The 21,320-nt window shown below is 44.4% G+C and overlaps 3 protein-coding genes across 5 annotated transcripts; 2 read left to right on the plus strand and 1 right to left on the minus strand.

Annotated features, from left to right (window-relative positions):
- Positions 1 to 1,618, plus strand: LOC128303187 (GILT-like protein 1). The gene is made up of 2 exons (XM_053040055.1): positions 1 to 855; positions 935 to 1,618. Exons 1-2 carry the CDS (start codon positions 571 to 573, stop codon positions 1,352 to 1,354), a joined length of 705 nt encoding a protein of 234 aa, XP_052896015.1. The 5' UTR covers positions 1 to 570; the 3' UTR covers positions 1,355 to 1,618.
- A 699-nt stretch (positions 1,619 to 2,317) lies between these two features.
- Positions 2,318 to 4,435, minus strand: LOC128303186 (ruvB-like helicase 2). The gene is made up of 2 exons (XM_053040054.1): positions 4,327 to 4,435; positions 2,318 to 4,076 (listed from the first exon to the last, which is right to left on the minus strand). The coding sequence occupies exon 2, from the start codon at positions 3,970 to 3,972 to the stop codon at positions 2,557 to 2,559; it is 1,416 nt and encodes a 471-aa protein (XP_052896014.1). The 5' UTR covers positions 3,973 to 4,076; positions 4,327 to 4,435; the 3' UTR covers positions 2,318 to 2,556.
- Positions 4,436 to 5,371: 936 nt separating this feature from the next.
- LOC128301072 (facilitated trehalose transporter Tret1-like) lies at positions 5,372 to 21,320 on the plus strand. Of its 3 annotated transcripts, none has more exons than XM_053037385.1 (7): positions 5,372 to 5,619; positions 5,823 to 6,188; positions 8,476 to 8,508; positions 18,691 to 19,214; positions 19,289 to 19,494; positions 19,736 to 20,340; positions 20,418 to 21,320. In XM_053037385.1, the coding sequence occupies exons 2-7, from the start codon at positions 6,175 to 6,177 to the stop codon at positions 20,695 to 20,697; spliced, it is 1,662 nt and encodes a 553-aa protein (XP_052893345.1). In that variant the 5' UTR covers positions 5,372 to 5,619; positions 5,823 to 6,174; the 3' UTR covers positions 20,698 to 21,320. The 3 variants fall into 3 exon arrangements, with proteins under 3 accessions (XP_052893345.1, XP_052893344.1, XP_052893346.1); XM_053037386.1 differs by having other exon boundaries at positions 5,457 to 5,487; XM_053037384.1 differs by having other exon boundaries at positions 5,372 to 6,188.

The following is a 21,320-nucleotide window of genomic DNA, read 5'->3' on the forward strand; positions in this document are numbered from 1 at the left end:
TTTTGATAAGAGACAAAATTTTACAGAATAAGCAGTTCTACTAAATAAAGCGCGAAATACGCGGTTAAAGCTATTTGCAAATAGTTTGTGCAACTGTTGCCCGTTTATTTTCGATTACTCGAACTAAAAAAGCGTGTACCGTACGATTTTTGCTCAATCGTCGTCCACGACGCTTGCTGCTAGTGTTGTTTACAGCTGTAAGCTTTTTTTGTGTTGTTTGGTGTAATGTAACAACGAACCCCTCTTGTAATCAGCGGCCCTGTATCGTGTAGCATCTCTGTTCCTCGCGTCACGGTCAATTTAATCAGTAAAAACATTTTTATCACACCACACCTGCAATACCTCGTTGGTACCACCGGTGGACATTGTGCGTGTGGGCCTGTATAGCTCACGCTGTTGTACACATCATCAATCTCCTCCATTGCTGTGCACGCCATTAATCGATGACTATTGGCGATTAGCGCAGAGTGCTAGATGCAGAAAAGAAGGACGATACTTCCACGTGCAAAGAATACTCTTCATATCAGCAAAAGTGCCCCTTAAAGAGCTGTCCGACACCACCAGCCTACCATGTTCCAGAAACGGCAGCTGCGCATCATCTACCTGATGATTCTAATCATCATGATAGTGTTGATCTACAAAAGCTTCACCCAGAACAAACCGAACGATGATGATGTGGAGCAAACGTCCGGTAGTGACCCTATGCTGAAAGTGAGTGCGCCCGTTTTCGTTGTGGTGTACTACGAGGCACTCTGTCCGGATTCTAAAAACTTTGTCCTGCGTCAACTGCTGCCGGCCTATGAGAGGGCACCGGATCTAATGGATATAGAGTTTGTACCATTTGGTAAAGCTACGGTAAGAAATTGCAATGAAACATCCCGCGCGAAGAGATTCTTAACCATATGTTCTTTTCTTTTCCCGTGCTGGGCCACAGTGGACCACGAAGTCCGACGGATCACTGGAGTTCGATTGTCAGCACGGTCATATAGAGTGTGAAGCCAACACGATCCATGCGTGCGTTGTGGAGGCCGTACGGGAACCCCGTACACGGCTTGACATGGTAACCTGCATGATCGAGAACAATATTATCCCAGTGGACTCATTCCTCCGCTGTGCCAAGCAGCACGGCGTGGATATCGAGTCGATCAAGAAGTGTTACGACAGTCCGCACGGTGCCGAACTGCTAAAGGTTCACGGTGAAGCGACACATGCTCTTCGACCGGCCGTTACGTTCATCCCAACCGTAACGCTCGATGGGGCACAGTACGTTCAGAAGTCGATCCTGAAGGATCTGTTCGGTAATGTGTGTCAGGTGGTGTCGGGTCGTGGACCGAAACCGGATGTGTGTAAATGATAGCAGTTAGTGCTGCACTTCCTTGCCCGCTACCTGCAATCGGAGGTACTGGACGAAGTCCGGCAACTTCCCGGGCAACTGCGGCGAGGATTGTTTTGGCTGCTTAACTAACTTTCCTACACACCCAGAAAGACAGATTAGGGAATTGGGAAGGAATCCTTGTATCGAGTCCATCCAAAGTCATCCGACAACATGCCAGTTTGTCGAACTAAGTCCTCTATTGTAATTTATTTCTTCCTTTCCTTTTGGGCGGGTGAGAACGCTGTGTCCGGAATGTAACCCATACATACCACGCTCCTCCTTTAGCAACTCGATTTGAGCCAAACAACAAACTTATTAGGGTGCATGCTAGAAAAAAGAAAAACAAAATTAAACTAGATCATATATAGTGCAATGTAGTGTGAGGTGTGAAACATTGGACAAGCTGTCGTCCAATGGCTCTCCTCCCAAATAGTCCATATTCCAACCCCGAAGTAGTCAAACAGTGGCAATGCGGCTGCGATACTTAGTAAAGTTCTATTCCACACAGTAACATACGATGCTACCGGCCATATTGCGCCGCGAATAGTTCGGAAGAGGCAACACCGTAGAGCAATACCTGAGTTGTTGAGACTAGAACCAGATAGGAGGGATCGTACAGATATTGAAGGAGGTAGATCCAATTTTTGTTTGTTTCCTTTTGGTGTGCTCGGGCAGGAACTCAGCTACAGTATCTGTTTTCCACGAGATAGAGACTGAGCAAGCACACGTACGTAACGAATTTATGTCCATTGAACGTATTGCAATGCATTTAAGATATAAGGATCGTAAATAGTAGCCATCGGTTCATTGTATCAGTTTCCGGTGTTTCGTTCTATATAGGATTTTCGTTTTGGGTGATATTTACAACTAGTTTCGAACCGCAGATTGTTATTTGGTAAGAAATTATAGTGGATCAATTAGGTTATTAATAAACATTGTTTACCGCTCTATCGTAGCTTTTCTGCGCTTTTTTACGGTTGATCCGAACGATGATATTTCTCTGCTCTTTGGACAAGCTGGTTCTGTGTAATGCTAAAATTTATTCTTGAAGCATTTCAAACACCACGAATACTTTCGAAAAGTGTACATCTTCTGTGAAAGTTTCTTAAATGACACACATGTAAAGATGGAAATTCAACGTCTACTCTTGTCCTTAATTTTCAATCGAATGTGTGCCCCGCTTAGTTGCTCTCAACTTCCATCGCTTGTCCTTGTCGTTCATCGGACGCGGCTTTCGGGAGACTATCATCGTAAAACAGATACTCGTCTTGATATTCCTTCAAAATTTTGCTCGATCGCTTCTCGTCCAGAAACAGGGAGTACACCTTGCGGATGTCTTCGACCGTGATTTCGGCAGCCTTGCGACGTTTGCTCACCAGGCTTGCCGTGGTGATCGATTGAATCGCGTAACGCAGGCTCGTTTCCGTCGCAATACGTCCCAATACCATCAGTGCGTCGTTGTTGATTTGACAGTCTTCCTCTTCGCACCGTATCTTCAGAATCTCCTTAATTTCCTTCTCCGTGTACGGTACAGTACGAATAATGATCATTCGATCGAGCAGATCTATAGGAATTCCGTGCGGACTACGATAGTGAGTGCCCCGGATTTTAGTAATACCTCGGTTGGTAGCCATTACCACCACAGGGGCCATATCGCTTTCGAGGGCCCGGTTCAGGAAGGAGAAACACTCAATATCCAGCATGTGACACTCGTCGATAAACAGCACGCCAGGATTAATTTCCGCCTTGCCCTCTTCGCGCCATTCAATCACTTTGCTGTTAATCTGGTCACGTACTTCCTGCTTGATCTCCCCGGTATCGCCCGAGAACAACGCCAAGAAGCCATGTGTCCGACTGTTAATTACATCGATCTCATGCAGCGACACCGTATGCACCACCTCCTTGCGCTTCTGCAACTCCCCTTCCGGACACTGGACGAAACGGGTCTGCGTACCGGTAGCGTCATAATCACGGGCCCGCGTAAAACTTCGTCCCAGCTTCGACACCTTGCCGGACGCTTTATCGATCGTAATAATATCGCCTGCTTGGATCTTCTCCTTAATGAAACACTCAATAATCTTGTTGCCAAGATCGTAATTCGTCTCCATGTCCGTCGTTTTCATCGTTACCTTGCCCACCTTTTGACCCGTGCCCGTAGCTGGCCGATCGATCTGTATCTCTACCACCTCACCTTCAATGATTTCCGTTTCCTCTTTAATCCGTAGCCCGATGCTTTTACGCAACGCCTGCGACAAGGCTTCCGTTTTGTTCATCTCCAGCGAATAGATTTCCGAGCCGGACATACTGGTAAAAGGTGTCTCGTTACCGAGAGCCTGTGCCATTCCGACAGCGATGGCTGTCTTGCCCGTGCTAGGTTCACCCGCCAGCAAAATACATCGACCGGCGATTTTTCCTTCCCGTACCATCTGCACCACGATGCCGGCAGCACGGCGGGCTTCTTTCTGCCCCACCATACCCTGGGACACGGTGCGTGCTTCGAGGACATCGTCAAGACCAAGGCCCCGGATGTGCGAATGGGCCCCTATACGTTCGATACGGGTTACGTCCCGGATTTCAATCTTCTCTAGATCCGCCATCGCCAATTGTTACTTTGTGACTGGGCTGTTGCGTTGAAAAGAACCTTCGTTTCTGCAGCAACTAATGGCGTTTCGTTACCGTAGCAACAAAACAATCGAGGATTCTACAAAGAAAAACCAATTCGATCCGAAATGATACATTACACAAGGATTTTTACAAAGGGGTACATCGACAATTATTGATTTCTCATAAAATATACCAGGAATTTGTTTTTTTTTAGGGAGAGTCGGGTTTGTTATTGTAAACCGCGTGCTTGCAGGAGAACATGCCGGGATCGTTTCATATAATTGATGGATTTTTAATGATTTTCAGTACATTATTCGCATCTCTAATACCGCTTTCAAACAACTTACCACTCCAGAGGTCTAAATTATGTGTTGGGAAGGAAAAACCGATAATCTATATGTAAATAATTCCACTTTTTCGAGAGAGAACCTTCTGGTTCGCCCAAAAGACGCTTTTATATGTTTTTCACTAGGCCAAGAATTGAATCCGATTATAAACGCGCTTGAAATGCGCCGAGTGAAAAAAATGTATATGGCAGGGTTCGGTCATCTGGTATGCTGTTGACATTATTGGCGATTTTGAAGTTTAAGCTCTGTTTTCCGGAAAACTTTGTAAAGTTTTTGAAAAATTATTGAGGTCTCATGAGCAAGTACAGTTGAATTATATTGAATACATTCTTGAAGTACAAAAATAGCATTGAGATTATTTGAAGAACGATGTAAATATATTTTTTTTAAATCTATGGAGAAAAGTCGAATTGAGATCATTAAACCTAATTGACTAACCTAAATAATAGTGTTGTAATACCAAAGAAAATCTGTGCAAAACTTCTATACAAATTTTTGTTTTGATTAATACCGGTAGACTGCAACAATCTCCCTCAGCATTGAGAAAAACACCCAAGAATAGCGCTGAAATACCAATGGAAAACTTTTGAAAACAATGAGGAAACACAAAATAATGTATTAATAAAATTAGAAAGAAAATTGTTCAAAAACTTGTGGAAATTTTGTTCGGAAAACCATGCACAAGCCATGAAGCTATCAATTCTTGCAGCTATGGAAAAGTGTTGCACAAAGCGAGAAAAGCTACTATAAATCTAATGGAAATCAGAGAAAAGCCTAATTTTAAACCAGTTTGAACCCCCGTAGAACCCCCTGTAGAGGGGAGGTCGACCCTTGAATCCAGTTTTTCGTCGGTGGAGTCGGAGCGGATTCATCATTCTACCCCGGAACTCCCATCACTAGCTGAGGGTTGATGACGACATACCGCAAGCTCGGAACCGGTCGCAGTTACGCTATTCTACGGAACTGTTCATAGCAGCGGGTCCCGTCCATCACGATGCAACAGTTTCTTTGCACACTTTCGCCGTGACGGTTGATATCACGGCTGTTGAGCGATTTGTTTCGCTACCAGTGCGTATGGAATTACGCGTACCGATTCGAATCGAAACACAATCGATTGCAAGTGCCAGGGACAAACGCACCAATCCTTTGTATCGTAACCTGGTTCGTAGTGTGTGACAGTGTATTTTATGTTCCCCTCGAAGGAATCAGTGTCACCACACTGCATTTTGTGTTGACCGTGACCCAGCTAATGCAAAGTGTCCCAGAAGTGGCCGCGGGCTGACAGAGTAAACGGTGCGCAAGAGTCGCGTGGTTTTTGGTTTCACGCTAAATGTAATTAGTTTAACCGCGTTAGACAGAGCGACAGAACAAAAGTTTGTCTAAATTAAATCATAAACCATGCTTAGTGTCTTTTTTTCCTTGTTTTAATGTGACCTAATATAAGTGTTTATACGTATCGTCTGCAAAACAACAAGTAACGCAACACTCTTTCATAGCACTTTGGGAAAAGTTCGCGTGTCTACAACAGTTATCCTTCCGTTCGTGTGTTTGTGGAGTCATTTGTGTCCGTTCGCGCCGACCGAGTAAAGGGCAATCCTAACGTGGAATAGCAACCAAAACCAGTCAGCCGGCAGTTGTTTTGTCGTTTAGTAATTTCTTTCTACCGAGAAAAGATAATTTCACCAGTTCGGTAGACGCTAGCAAACGATAAGTGGCGGTAAACAGGCGGGATCATCGTTCTTTTGCCCTTCCGGTGTGTATTACTGCTACTACACCACTAATCGGTTATCGATTTAACACCCAACAACCAACGGCGGCGCGTATTTGCCCAACACCGTGCCCTAGAGTATGGATCCATTAAGGTAAGGCGTTCATTGTGCGGCCACCAAATATACTGTTCGCCACCGTCGGGAGTACTTCGGGGACATTTTTATTGCGCAAAAACCACGTTGTTGATAACAGAGTTTGGGGAACAGTACGAAATTTCTTGATTAACTTGAATTAATCAATATTTTAACTAACATTCAAATGAAAATTCTCGTGTCAATTTTTAATATTAATTCTTTTTCACGTTTGATGATGCTAATCATTAGTAGAAAACGTCTTGAATATTAACTGAAACGAGTCCTTCATAAATGTTTTAATAATACTTTAAATTTGTTGAAATTCTTCTTAAACTAGTTATGTCTAATCCTTGTATTTATAACATCTTATCATTTGAAAATCTCTTCTATTACAAAATCATTATGCTTTAAAGATGTTTTAAAAAATTCCCGATATACAAGCTTCAACAAACAATTTACTAAAACAGTGATCAAATAAACAGTATTAGAAATAGTTTGAGGTATTATTACTCAACTCTACTTATAATTCATTAACTCATAACTATTACTCTACTTCACCAAATCAATACGAAAACTATTTTTTTACGAGAGCTTTATAAACATTGTCCATCAATTTACATCAAGTTGTGCCTTCACCAGCCTTTTCTCTTTCCCCACTACATCCTGCGGGAAGTTTGTATGGTCACTTATCAAAGAACTCAAAAATCACGTGGTTAGTTTCGTATTGTGTTTCCGAACCACTTACATGAACGTGTCTCCACCGCAAAATTATCATTCAAAATGCATCATCACGTTAAACGCGATTGTGTAACTGTTTACAAATGCATCCATCTCTCTAGCACAGTGTACAATGATATTGACAACAATTCATATCTACGTTGAATTTTTTGTCTTGCTTGTTTAAATCACAGCATGATTCATAACCAAAAACCGGATGATTGGTTCCAAACGAATGCGTACGGTAAGAAATATCCGCTTCGGCTGTAATTTGATGTTACGCTTCAGTTGCAACGGGTTGTTGCACTTTCCGAGTACTTGCTCTCTTGCTGCTGTGTAGTACCAGCTCTACTAGTAACACCATACTCATTTGATGGCACTCGGGTTGCTCGGTAGTTTTGCATACGACGGACCACGTTAATGACTTCCGATCGTCAGTATTTCCGGTTTCGCATAGGGGGTTTGTGTGTGTTTTTGTTTTGCATCTTTCACATTCAAAACTACTGTGTTGAATACATTTGTAGCCTCGGCTAGAAGCCGTTTAACCGCCAAATGCAATAACATAGCTAACCATCTGCTAATCTTAGGGTCTTGGATAAACACGCACGTCTAATAAGCATCCACATGAAGCGTAGGAACATTTCTCAGAATTTCCACAAAGAACTCTTCAGATTCGTACGCCAGAGGTTAAACCGTTCTTCTCAATCTCATCCCAACCACCAAAGAAAGATCTTCCTGAGATGTGCAATTATTCGCCCGAGAACAGGATTCTCGGTACGACGGATGGAATTGACCTCGCCTGAAGCTATCCGTCGTCCGGTCTGTTGATTGAAACCGTAGCTAGAATTAGTAATTAGGTGCGGTATCGTAATGAGATGCCTCTAAGGTTGGCCTTTTTGGTCCCTTGTTGGTCGAAATTGTAACGTCCAACCGAAAACGATTAACTAACGCGAGTTGACATGCGATCAGGTTTCGGTGAATGGAGAAGCATGGAAATACAATACAAACCAAACCAAATAAGAGACGATCAAATGGTCACTCTGAAATGGTGTCCCACAAACATCTCGTATTACTATAATAAAGTGATGAAAATACTTTTTTTTTCGTGGAAAATAGCCACAAATAAAGCTATTTCCGCTTTGTAGACTTAGTTTCCAGACTCTCTATGAAGAACTCTCACACTGGAGGGTCGATAAATGATAAATGACGTATTTCATCATCCCAGACAAAATCTAACGAATTGCGAAAGAACTTTGTGCGAGTTGGTTGGAAAATTGTCTCTAACTCCCAATGTTGTAAACAATGTGTAAACAATCGGGATGTATAGTGGATGGCAGTGCTATGTGGGAAACTTGTCCAAGTTGTCCAAGGTCGACACTACAAGGTCAGCAGTGACAATCGGGACCAAGTTGCCCTGCACGGGAAATATCGTACGCGGGGCAGTAGCGAATGCCATCATCATAAAAGAATTCCTACTGCTACCATTTAGTTCAGTAAGAAATAGACCCTTACAGACAATCAGTGCATGGTGTGTTGATGATCCTTTGCCAACCACTATTAATCGCTTTTATTTCTCCTTTATTTACAGTATCGGATCCAGCGTCCTTAGCTTACACCAACGGTAAGTAACGAGCGACAGTAGTTCCATTTACACCATTACGCCCCAGTAGTCCAACAAAATCGTGAGTCCACTTCCGGTACAACTTTGGTCCGTCCGTGTTGTTTGCCGATGGTTGCATTTGCTTTTAATTTTCCCACCCGCGTCATAAACCCGCGACCCACCTGCCGAGTGGGCTGTGCGCGCGGTAAGAATGCATTTTCGTTTGCTTTGTGCCGGGTTTTCCGCTTTGTGCGTCGAGCGTCGTGTGCCGAACGATGAAAACGAAACCGAAGAACGAAACCGTTCGAATCTTTATAACGCGCTACCGAAGGGCTAGATCGATCGAGTGGGGCAGTGTGGTAAATCGGTGACAGAAGCTGATCAACTGTGTATAACAAACAGCTCCGTTGTTGAGCAAATAGTGCAACGGGGCACGCACACGCCGGTGCCGTCCGCGGTTCTTTTGTGTGAGCGTTGTTGGTTCGATGTGCAACATGCGAATGCACTTACGCGAATCGTTGCCCACCTGGAGATTATGGTGCTCGAGTGTGGTTTGGGGATTATTTGCCGTGGTGGAGCTGTACCGTTTTTTCCCCGCACGAGAGTTCTTCATGTGCTGTTTGCGGCGAGTGCATAACACTAATTTAAAACATATGCTTTGAAAATTATAATACAGTATTTTATGTAAAGTATAACCTCCAAACATCTTTGGGGTTTCATTGAGTTTTATTGAATGAATCCTCAAAGCCAATAAAATACTCTTATCTTCTACTATGAAGAGCTGCAAACGAACATTCTACGCATCTTCAAACTTTCTCTTCTTGGTGTAACGACCTAATAGGCCATTTCTGGCTAACTAGACTTAATTTTACCATGTAGCCGGATTATCAGTCATCTCTACAACTTATTTTATTCTTAAAAATCAAGTAGATGAATATTACTACTGCAATAATACATTGTGATGGGGCGGACCTGTGGCATGATCGTAGCAGTGCCAATAAAATCAAAGAAAGCCAGAACTGGTAGGCCAAGACTTCTTGAGGTTGTAATGCCGATAAAGAATAAGAAGTAGCAACTTTCATAAATATTTGAAGTATTCCACTTAAGTAATTGGAGATTCATGTATCTTTGGAAATACATCCAAGGAATTTATGATTGTTTTGAAACATAAGAAGCTTTGGATTATCTCCTATGTATCGACTTCTGAATCTACACATGAGCTCATGAGTGTCTGAAGATCTAACTCAGAATTCTGATGACTCTTCTCAAAAGATAAATGAGCCTTTTTATCAGCATTAACAACTTTAATCAGCCGTTCAAAGAACCATAGAGGTCATTTTTAATTCCAGTAAGAATTCATTGCAAACACCATAATAGCGTGACGTCTTCTAGCACGCTGCACACGCTCGCGTATCAATGATGTCACACTTCCGGCGGGAAGGGTAGTACTTGAGAGATAAAAAAGCATCACACACATATTCAACAAGCCAGCCATCGAACGCACAACCATCGATTATCAGCATTCGTACGCTCCGAATAAGACTCAAATTACGCCACAAACTCATGTTCCAAGATCGCATTGTGAAGTGTTCGTAATCAGACTAAACTGTACGGTGTTCTTCAGGAATGTGAGTACCTTTGCAGCTTTTGCACCGACTCGTCATCACCTCACGCACCATGTAACCATGGCGGTTTGGTATTGTGTTACACCGTTCGACTAAACTGCTGACTGCGTTGTGAACCATCCGGCGGCACCATCACGTCACCGAAACAAGGGAATAGACGGAGAAGTTTATCGTGACCCGCCCAACTGATCGTGAGGGACAGTTTACGAGGCATGCTGTCAGCATGATGTTTACGGTTTGCTGTTTCCTCTCCCTGCCCCACCACACCCTTCTTACCGTTCCTTCCGCTCAATAGCTTAAACTAGGCTGAAATTGTTCTTATTCTCTGGCGCGCTTTATTTCTCCGACGCTCTACAGTCGCCGGTTTTTTTTTTGCGATAATAATTTCGCCATCTGTAGCAAAAATGAGTCACGATCGGAAACAGTGGAAACTATACTACACGAGAAAACAACGTTCTGCCTGTAGGCAGGCAAATTTACTCGGCAGAAAAAATCAATAAGAATTAGTAACGGATTATGGTAACCCGGCTCGCTTATCGAGCTGAGCTCTAATAAAATAGATAAAGCGAATTAGTGCAACACGATCGACGCTTATCTTTCGCTGTTGATTTGCCCTACAAACACGTTCCGAGTAGTGTTCCACCATTATAAATCATCCACCTGGTTCGATTAATTAAATGACGGAATTAATAACTATCAAATAGCACAAGCGGGTACATGACAGGAAAATAAAAACAACAAAATAACAGAGGCATCCCCATCAGCAGTGACCTCGGACATACGGTTTCCCGAGCAGAGATTCAATGTCGAATGGCTGTACGGCAATGCAAATCATTAACCCCTCTACCACATGAGGGTGGCCGGCAAAAAAAATCAGATCATCATCAGATGAAGGGTTTTAATTTTAACCCACGCTCGATCCGGCATCCGAACGCCGGACGCTCTTTGACGAATTGTTGCGAGTGCGGTTGAAAATGCGGCAATTAAGTAAACACACTGTGAAAGTTGCACGAACACGGGCGATAATTGGGTAGCCATGGGGTGTGGCCAATGTGGCCAACCGGTAATGTGAACCGTGTTTGCAAGGTGTACCGATGAGTTTGATCCATGAAGATGATGGGTGTTGCAGGCTGCTGTTGCTTGTTAGCTCCAATCATTACCGGAAATTAATATCGGTGGGTACAGCGTAAAAAGAGACATGGCAATTACATACATGGCCTCCATATAATACTGGTGATGAATTAAAATCGATGCATTTTATCTGAACAAAAACATTACTTTTAATATGTTGTCCGCCATGATGCCAAGGAAAATGGCCACTAACATCTTACATCATCTTCTGTTTCTATACCTTTAATGGATGCCTACACCGGCTCTGCTGTAGATATAATCATTTGTCCTATGTATATTTTCCCATTAGCGTGCGGCAATGTAAACAGACGCCCCAAAAACCGGCACAGAGAGCAAGAAAAGACATATTGGATCTTTTGCGAGCCTTACATGTTCCGCACCGCGCAACATCAACTTTTCGCCGATCCACGCCAAAAAGGGCCGTTAACATAAATCAAACACGCAGCAACAAACAAACCCAACTACCAGGCGGGCGGAAAATGCCAATGGAGGAATTTTTCTTCTGTGAGATGAAACTTTCATAACGATGACTTCCTGATGTGTGGGTTGCTGCCCCATTCGCACTTGACATTGATGAACTTCCGTGCGTGTGTGTGTGTGTGCGTGTGTTTGTTTTGAGCATGGAAAGGAAAATAGTTTTTCCTTCACGTTCAAAGATCACTTTAATGGCACCCACCCCGAGCACCCCCGGGGCACTCGTTAATAATAGTCCGTCCGTTGGCTGTAAGCAAACACGGCGGAAAAAGATCAAAAACCATTCTCCGTCGATAAAGTCAATAAATTGATCCACAGTTGTTGATAGACGCGCGTTACGTTGGTGTTGCGAATGGCTTTTGCTTCTGTTTTTATGCACGATCATCATGATCTGATACGCGTGCGAGAGGATGGTAGAATATTCCCTCACTGTCGGCAACTGAAGATGTCGATAAAAAACGATAAGCTTCCACGCGGTTCGTGTCTTCGCTGTGTACTATCGATCGCTCACTGTTTGTGGTGCTCCCTGTTTGCCCAATGAAGGTTCAACGTCTGTTCGAGTGCTGGGGCGTTCGTCACCACCGCCAACACCATCCCAACACACACACACACACCCCAGGCAGGTATCCAAATTTGGCATTGAACTTTCACTCCCAGACCATCCGCTAGTCCGTTCTAGCGGCACCATGCTACGGTGGAAAAGCGGTGGAAAACTGGGGGAAAATTCGGCGGTGAGGTGATTTATTTTTGCCTGCCCGAAAGAAAAACACCACCACTGGCACATTCGCCGCACCAGTCCACACGCAAAATGTTCTTCGCGTATATGTGGTGCGGTTGGCGAGTCTCACCAACGCCGATTTTCCCGACGCCGTTCGGTTCTAACCGGCTGCAGTGTCGGTACCGCGTGCCAGCTGATTGCAGTCGTTCGGTCACGGTCGTCCTGACCTAAAGCACACCCATTGCAGGGTCCTTTCCGGCGGTACCGTTCGAGTTCACGCTGGATGACAGTAAGCGTGCGTGCGGGTCGCGTGCAGGCGAAAGGAACAAAGAAATTTCGTCCTTCAAGTGGAAAATCGGTGGAAATGTCATAATGTGAGACGATTTAAACGAGTCTTTACGTACAAATTCCGTTCAAGAAAGTACACGTTACGCGAGTGCGGACGAGAAACAACGACAAAACCTTCAATTGACCGTCCATCGATCCATCGATTCATGAACGCGAACGGTGGCCAGTGACTTTGGTGGTTGTCACTTTTTATTTTGCAATATACGCTCAATTTTATCAAATCAATTTGCTTGTCGACAAATTGCCAGAGTGCATTCGGTGGAAAATCAACGCAAATTGAGCATTCCGACCGATGCAGTTGACATTGCCGTGTGTGGCAAAAGGCCGTTCGAACCATTCAAACCTGCAACTGCATTGTGTAATCGATAGAGCAAACAGTTCCCTCTGCAGCCGGATTACTAATCGGGTTTTGTGTGTGATACTGATATTAGTGGTTTCCCCGTGTTCGTGCACTAGGGCCTCCTCGGGTTCGGGAAACGAAGGTTAAACGCCAGCAGTTCGTCCGGGAAATGGTGCAAAAAGTGAAACAATATCCCTTTCCTCGCACGGAGTGAAACTCCACTCTCACACATCCGCTGATACTGGAACGGGGTTTGACACAAATAAAAGTGTACTTGGGGATACGGTTGTTGTAAAGCGATACCGTTTAAGCACGGTACGGCAGTGATAGAAATTATGGTGCATCCCGATACGTTGATCGTACAATTACTGGCGACCATAATAGCATAACTTACACTCGGAAAAAAGGGTTACATCCTGTAACGACCAGCCACTCGTTGTGCAACATTGTCCTAGGTCGCTGAGGATCTCGACTGGCATTGTCACAACGCTCGTCAACACTATCGGCAATCGGAAAATTCCCAAACATTCATTGAATGGAAATAAGGTACGGAGTTTAGGGGGGATAAGGCTCTACACGCATCGGGAAACGATATCCTGTTAAACCAACATTAAACACGGTTCATGAGCTGGAACAACGCTACGACGAAGGAAATGTGTTTGTCCTTAGGCATGTGTGTATAATCAATCGAACACACACACATTCCTCTCCGATGACACTCGCTGATGGGCGGGGGGTTTATGCGTAGGCATGCCAATATCAACCACATTGCAGGGTCAATGTCATCGTCCCTATTGGGTGGGGGGGTAGCTTAGGTGTTTTATTGTTTTTTTCCCCCATTTTAAATTAAAATCAAACTGCAACTGGTGAATACTGGTTACAGCAGTGGATTGTTTCGATCAAACAGTGCAGCTGGTTCATGCCCACAACCGTGTTCGTCGACGGCACCTTGAACCGTTGCCAGGTTTGTTGTACCGCTGCTCAGCCGGTTGCTTCCGAAACGGAGACGTACACACCTGTCCCAGACGAGCGAGTTACGGCATGTCATTCACTTGCAGATGATTAGATCGCCGATGTGCGGTAGAATACAGCAGTCTAAAGGCATTCCTCCGCGTATGGAGGCGGTTATGCACTTGGCACACCATCGGAAGTTTGTGTACTAGGAACTTATCTGTTCGATCCAACGCTAAATCGCATCGTTTGTCTCCGATATATGATGTTTGCTGTTGAGGTATATAATGCACTATCGGTTCTACGCTCTTTGGAGTCTAATTTATTCCCAAGATAGCTTAGACGACAGGCAATGTCTTCCTGGTGCCGGATATTCCCGTCCAACATTCTACACACCCTAACAGCACACCGCTAAGCCATTTCCGTCACACAATCGGCATCATCGTCAATGTCTGTACGCGATCGGCATACCTGATCAAGGACCCATAACCGCTCCATCCATATCTACCGCACCGCCATCTATAGGTGTTTGGAGATTTTGTTGGACTTGGTTCCGTTCCAGACAAGACAGCCAATCATTGCCACTTTTGCACAAAGTGGCGTCAGTATTTCTAACCTGGCAATGAAATGGAATATAAAAACGATCAATCGATCGCGCACCGATCGTGTCTGATTCCTTCAACCTTTCGTCCAAAAATAGCTTCCGTGGTGAGAGATGCGGTATTCTAACCTGAAAGGTGCACTGGTTGAATCTTGTGGTTGCGCTGGCCGTGGATGGACGTGTTGGGTGTGTGCGCGCGCTGTAATGTAATTAATTATGAATATTTACAGCCCCCGGCTGCTGTATTTGGAGTTATATTTTTCATTACGCTAATTATCGTGCCGTTTTGTATCGGCACAACAAATCCCCTCTCCTAAAACTGCCCAACATGTGCCCAAACACTGTCCAGAAGATGCAGAGGGCGGTGAAATCATTTCTTCAGCTCATCACCTCGCTACAATTGCTGTACATCTCTTGGTACGTTTGTACGACTAGTCGTTTTGCAAACAGCTACAGAAAGGTTGGAAAGTTTGCAGTAATTACCGTTACCGTCGACCGGATGGCTACAGAACCGGTTTTGTGTTCGGCGAGGTGGTTTAGGAAAGACGCATCGGCCAACGTCTTAGGTTCCCGCAGGCGATCTATTCGCTTGGCTTTGCGTGGTGCTTGTTTCGCAATGATTGTACACCATTGTGTGTGCCAGCTGATGGGTTTGTTGCCAGCTGACGTGCGGTTTGGCCGGTTCGAAACGTGATTCAGCATACAGAAAGTGAGCATAAGGCAGGAGACTTTAATGGAGCATGTGCAAACTTTGGCTTGACTGAACCCAGGCGGTTGTCGATCGTTTTGGCTGGGTATTTGATAATACTATGAAGTCAACAGTATGTTTTGAAGTTCCAGCTGAAGTTTACGCGACATAGTCTTGTGTAGCGTTTAAGTTTTTAAATGTTCAATTCTATCCTGAGCTCACTGGGAATGATGAGAAATAAGACATACCGATGCGGAGTGCTGGAATACGAGCTTCAAGTAATGCAACTGGATTGAGATTAATAAAAAATCACAGAAAATCAGCCAAAAAAGAAGGAGATAATGATGATCACTTTTGCTTTTACCACATCTTTGCTGATGGAGATGAGATTCGTTCCAGGGTTTTCTGACCGTGAGACCAAACGCCGAAGAAGACAACCATGAGATCATCCGGGCATTAAAATCATATTTATGCATATTCTTGGTTGTTGTTTGTTTTCGAAGTCCCTGACCAGCCACCATTTTCATTCCTCATAACCGTGTTGTATGAAATTGCTTCGGATCTTTTTAATGTAATTGTTGTTCGTAGACCATTACCATTTTTTTTCAAAAGTGAGTCGTTAAAAGTTATAAATATATCTCAATAACACAAAAAGGCCTCGGCTTTGTCTCGTGTTGATAACAAAAAATAAAACCCCATCGCTTACCCAGCTACCTTCTATCCACTTGAGCGCGTATCAAACAGACAGCATTGATTTACGATTTTGCGCGAGAAGAGAGTGCTAATTGTGGCCTGAATTATACCCGATTACACTCATCATAAATTCTTAAACGCTGATAAGCATTTATCTTAAGATGATTCGTGTGCATATGTGGTTGTGCGTTTAATTGTGGCAGCACACGAGAGGCTTCAGAATCAATGGATAGATCGATCATGTTCCCATGCTTATCAAATAAACAAGGATTTCACATTGTGGGCCCGTGTTGGCGCTTCACGTGACGAACCGTTACGCGTTTTGTACTATACGTACGCGTCAACAAACTTATCATTCATCCGTTTAGCTGGCGATTGGTAGTAAGTGATAATAAATTACGCTTCTTCGTAGCAACCAGTAGCCACCTTCTTGGTGCGTGTGGAGGTGAAGATTTAAATACAGAACGCAACGTGGTAGCAAAGCAGGAGGCTGAGAAGAAGCAGGCTACGCTTCGTGCGTCGAAATCGCCAACTGTCAACTTAATGATGGTTCGATTACCTGATAATAAGACGCCAAGGTCAACGATGTGAAGGCACAATTTCTTCACGCTTCTTCTCTGTTTATCTCCACACAAGATAGGCAGGCGAAACAACATCGTCACCAGGGGCTTTTGCCTTGGACTTTACCAAGCGCCCCATCATATCCGAAACAACCGACATTTTTCTGCGTTTAATCTTTAAAACACGTGCTGCTAACTGATGATAAATACACAATGGGCATTGGTGTTTTTGTAGACAACGGAGCGGTGTGAATTAATTTACACATTTTGGGCTCATTTCTTTTGCCTCCTTCGATCGACACTGGACACGATGAAGGCGACAGTGTATGATAAATATTGCTGTGTGCATTTATGTTTTTCGGGGATGGATGCTGCATCAAACCGGTTTCCCCCGCTGAACGATGCGTCGAAATATCGACCGGCAAACATTTAAACCATTTCGCAGACACCGCGACGCCATCCCATTTCAAGGTCTACGTGGCGCTCCGTTTGTGAGGAACACCTTCTTCCAAGGGTATTTGTTCCTCCCGTTCGCAAGGTTTTTGCTGTTTGTGCAAATATTTTTCGGATAAACGAGACGGTAGAATAGAGAAAGCATAAGACGAATAATAAATGAGCATGATGGGAGAATCTGTACAGAAAGATTCGTACTGTTATGGGGCTTCCCCTCGGGGTGGGGTGGTTGACATTGACTCGGTTTGAAGTGTCAAGAGCCATCGAGTATTGATGGAAAGAGTGGACAACAACAATGAAAAGCGCAGTATCTTTAAAGAAAGTCATTAATGTCGCGTAAGATGGCTCCCGATCGCGACATATAATGGCATGGAGGGTTTTGTAAAGGGAAAATGGCGTGCTGAAGCTGAATTTATTGTTACAAGTTCAACTATACTTTATTGTAAAATCTATTGTAGGTATATTTGCAGCCAGGGAAATGATCTATTTGTGATCTTCATTTCGTATGGAAAGTGTTCTTGTTTCGTGTTGTTATCAACTTTACTATTCGATTAATTAAATATTTGAGAGTACTTAATGAGTCTCAATAATCATTTGGATTTTTTTATACTTATATTAGAAAACTTTGGTTGAATAATTGAATCTTTAATCTTTGAGCGATTGTCTGCATGAGTCTTGACCTGTTGTCAAGTTAAATGCTCATAAAATTCGTTTATCTGATTCATAACACTCTGCAGGCATCTGTTAATGCGTTCTCCGCTGATATACAGCAGGTTTCGCTCAACATACAACAGCACAGATTTCACGTTTAATTCAGACAAGATTTTCCGGTTGTTGGTGCTGTCGAAAATCTTCGGATTCGTACATCAATGACAATCTTTTTACTGCAAACAGACGTTTTCCACCGCACTTCTGGTTACTGTGAAGTTGAAAGGGATATTTGTGGTCATAATGCGATAATTATAGCCACCACTGAGGAGTCTTCGACTAGGTGTTTCTGGTGTTTACTACTCAACCTCATAAATTCAAAAGCTTGCTCATTGCGTAAATAAACTTTAAATAAAACTGTGAAATTCAACTGCCTATCTATTTTTAGGCGTTGTGCATTCAACAATGAGTGATCTGTTTCTTGATCACTTTTAACCTGAACAGCGATCCTGTTGGATATTATTAAAAGCTTAATTAACACTCGAGCCCGTAAATTCCAGTACGTGCTAGTAAAACATGACACATTTGCGACACAAATCAATGAAGATGAGTTGTTTTTGCCTCATACTCCATGTTGTGCGCTACGAGCGCATTGGATACTGTCACATCTAATCGCGGAAGTTACCAGAAACCCATTGCTTGCTTTATTGAGCAACATGCAAGCTCCCTTACCAGCACCTACCAGTGCCAGAATGGTTCGCGATCGTTTAGCAACACACATCGCCAAGCCTTGACCTCGTTTGGTGGGACCAGCGTCAAGCAAACCCAACCAGCGGATCAATTGAGCACAATTTTACTGCAGTAGTTACCCTGGCGCTGCAAGTGACATCGCTCGCCGAACCAGTGTATATTAATCGGTTTTGATTGTGTTTTTTTTTTATCTTCTTGTCTCGTTAATTTCTTTGCTTCACAGAGAAAACAGTGAGCAGCACAAAGACGATGCGTTCCGAGAGATCATTGCGAGCTGCCGGTCGCTGAGCAAGTATGAGACCAACCTCAAGTCCGCACTGCCCCAGATCCTGTCGGCGATTGTGGCCGCCTCGTTTCACATCGTCATCGGCATTTCGCTGGCCTACTCGGCCATCCTGATCCCGCAGCTGGAACAGCCCGGTAGCGACATACCGATCACGAAAGCGCAATCGTCATGGATTGCGTCGATTATCGTGATCATGGTGCCGATCGGTTCGCTGGTGGCGGGTGTGATGATGGAGTTCCTCGGCCGGCTCAACACGATCAAGCTGGCGGCCGTGCCGTGTGTGGCGGGCTGGATTGCTATCGCGCTGGCGAACAACTTCACCTGGATCATGGTTGGGCGTGTGCTGACCGGTTTTGCCTGTGCACTGGGCACCAGCCCGGCGATCGTCTACATTACGGAGGTGGCCCGGCCCGATATGCGCGGATCGCTGATCTCTTCCGGTCCTACGCTAGCTTCGTTGGGTAAGAAAATTCTGCCACGGAACCGAGGATGACAGTGAAACGAAACGTCTAACAGAGGGTTTGTTTGCTTTTAGGAATGGTTATTGCATACGCAAAGGGAGCCTTCATGGATTGGCGGACGGTGTCGTGGATTTGCATCATCTACACCATCGTGCCGGTGCTTCTAATACAGCTGTTCGTTCCGGAATCACCTGTCTGGCTGGTGTCGAAAGGGCGCATAGAGGATGCGGCACGTTCGTTGCGATTCCTGTACAAAAAGTATCCTCAACCGGAGCACACGGTATGATACAATCCTTTTTAGAGCCTCAGATATCAGTATCCAATTATCGTTTATTACTTCAAGCAATCAACTACTGCTCATATCGACGTGTTTATTACACTGGAACCCCATTGACTGTTGAATGATCCATAACGTTTTGTATCGTAAAATTGTCCTCTGTTTGTGTTTCCCTTTTTCATTTACACTCAAGCGTCAAGCTTCCTTCAGGAACTAATCATTTATTTGCTATGTTTTCACTCAGGACCAACCGCTGTCCGAGATGCACCTGAATGCATTGCTGAAGGAACGTGAAACGAAACTTGCCGAAGCGCAGAAAAACGTTAACCGGCACGGTGTGCAGCAGTCGAAGCTTCGCGGCTTCCTAAAACCATCCGGCTACAAACCGATGATTATCCTGTTTTGGTTCTTCCTGATACAGCAGTTCAGTGGCATCTACATAACGCTCTTCTTCGCCGTAACCTTCATCCAAGACGTCGGCACCGAGGTGAACGCGTTCACGGCCTCCATCTTTGTCGGGTTGACGCGCTTCACGATGTCGCTGCTGAACGCATGGCTGCTGAAGCGATTCCCCCGGCGCCAGCTGGTCATGGTCTCCACGACCGGTATGGCCATCTGCATGTTCGTCTCGGGGTTGTTCACGCTGTGGATCAAGGAGGGTACCACCACGCTGACGTGGATACCGGTCGTCGGTCTGCTGTTGTACGTCTGCGCCTCCATGATCGGGCTGCTCACCATACCCTGGACGATGACGGCGGAACTGTTTCCGACGGAAATACGCGGTATCGCACACTCGATATCCTACTCGATGGCAAACCTGTTGATGTTCTTTGCCGTCCAGAGCTACAGGTATAAGCGAATGAGCTATCGACGGTCCGTTTTTGGTACACATTTTTATAACACCTTTTTTTCTTTTTAACTTTCAGAACCATAACGGATCTGCTCGGTGGAGCGTATGCAGTACAGTGGATGTTCGCCGTCGTGTCCGTGATCGGATTTTTCTTCGCACTATTCTTCCTACCGGAAACGCACGGCAAGAGTTTGGCGGAAATAGAAGCATTCTTTGCGGGCAAATCCCAACCGCACCGTGTACCGACTGAACCAGCGGCCAAACCGTCCGTGACGGAGCATCTGATACGTAGCCCGAGCCGGGAGGCCAAGCTGAAAGAGGTTGAACTGATGCTGAAGAACAAAAATGGAGCTTAGATTGGATGGGATGATAGTTAACCCTGTGCACACGATATACGAACTCTAAGGCAGGGACTGACTGCAAAAGTATTGCTAAATGCTGTGTACGAGCAGTTGTACTTAATTTAGCACGCTAAGAAGAAGCACAACAAATTCATCGACAAACTGCCCAGTCTAGAAGTGTGTGCTTCGTACGCTAAGAAGATACTGAGGGTTTATACAGTAACCTTGAACAAAAAAAACACATACAAACACACAAACATATTTATTTTTAGTATTTTGAAATTCCGTAAAAGAAAACCCTTTCGTCGTGTCATGGAAATGGTGGCAGAGGAAAGGATAATTACCCTAACCTGCGCTCGATGATGATTTACCGAAGGTGTACCAAAACATGGTAGTTGTGTTTTCAATTGATTTGATTGACTTTCGCGATGCGACGCGGAACAGTGCATAAATGTTTCGGCAGACTGAGCTTGATGAAGCCATACGCATGACGACAAAAAAAACACCCCCAGCACCAGCCCACCCTGGTGAAGCCATTTAATGCAATCCAAGTTCAAAACACAGTGTATTAATCGTATTTGAAGTATTGCAAGTGCGTAGATTTAGTTCTAAATAAACTGTTGAAGTTGAAAGTGCGA

Source organism: Anopheles moucheti, chromosome 3 (genome assembly GCF_943734755.1).
Source record: "Anopheles moucheti chromosome 3, idAnoMoucSN_F20_07, whole genome shotgun sequence".
Taxonomy (NCBI): Eukaryota; Metazoa; Arthropoda; class Insecta; order Diptera; family Culicidae; genus Anopheles; species Anopheles moucheti.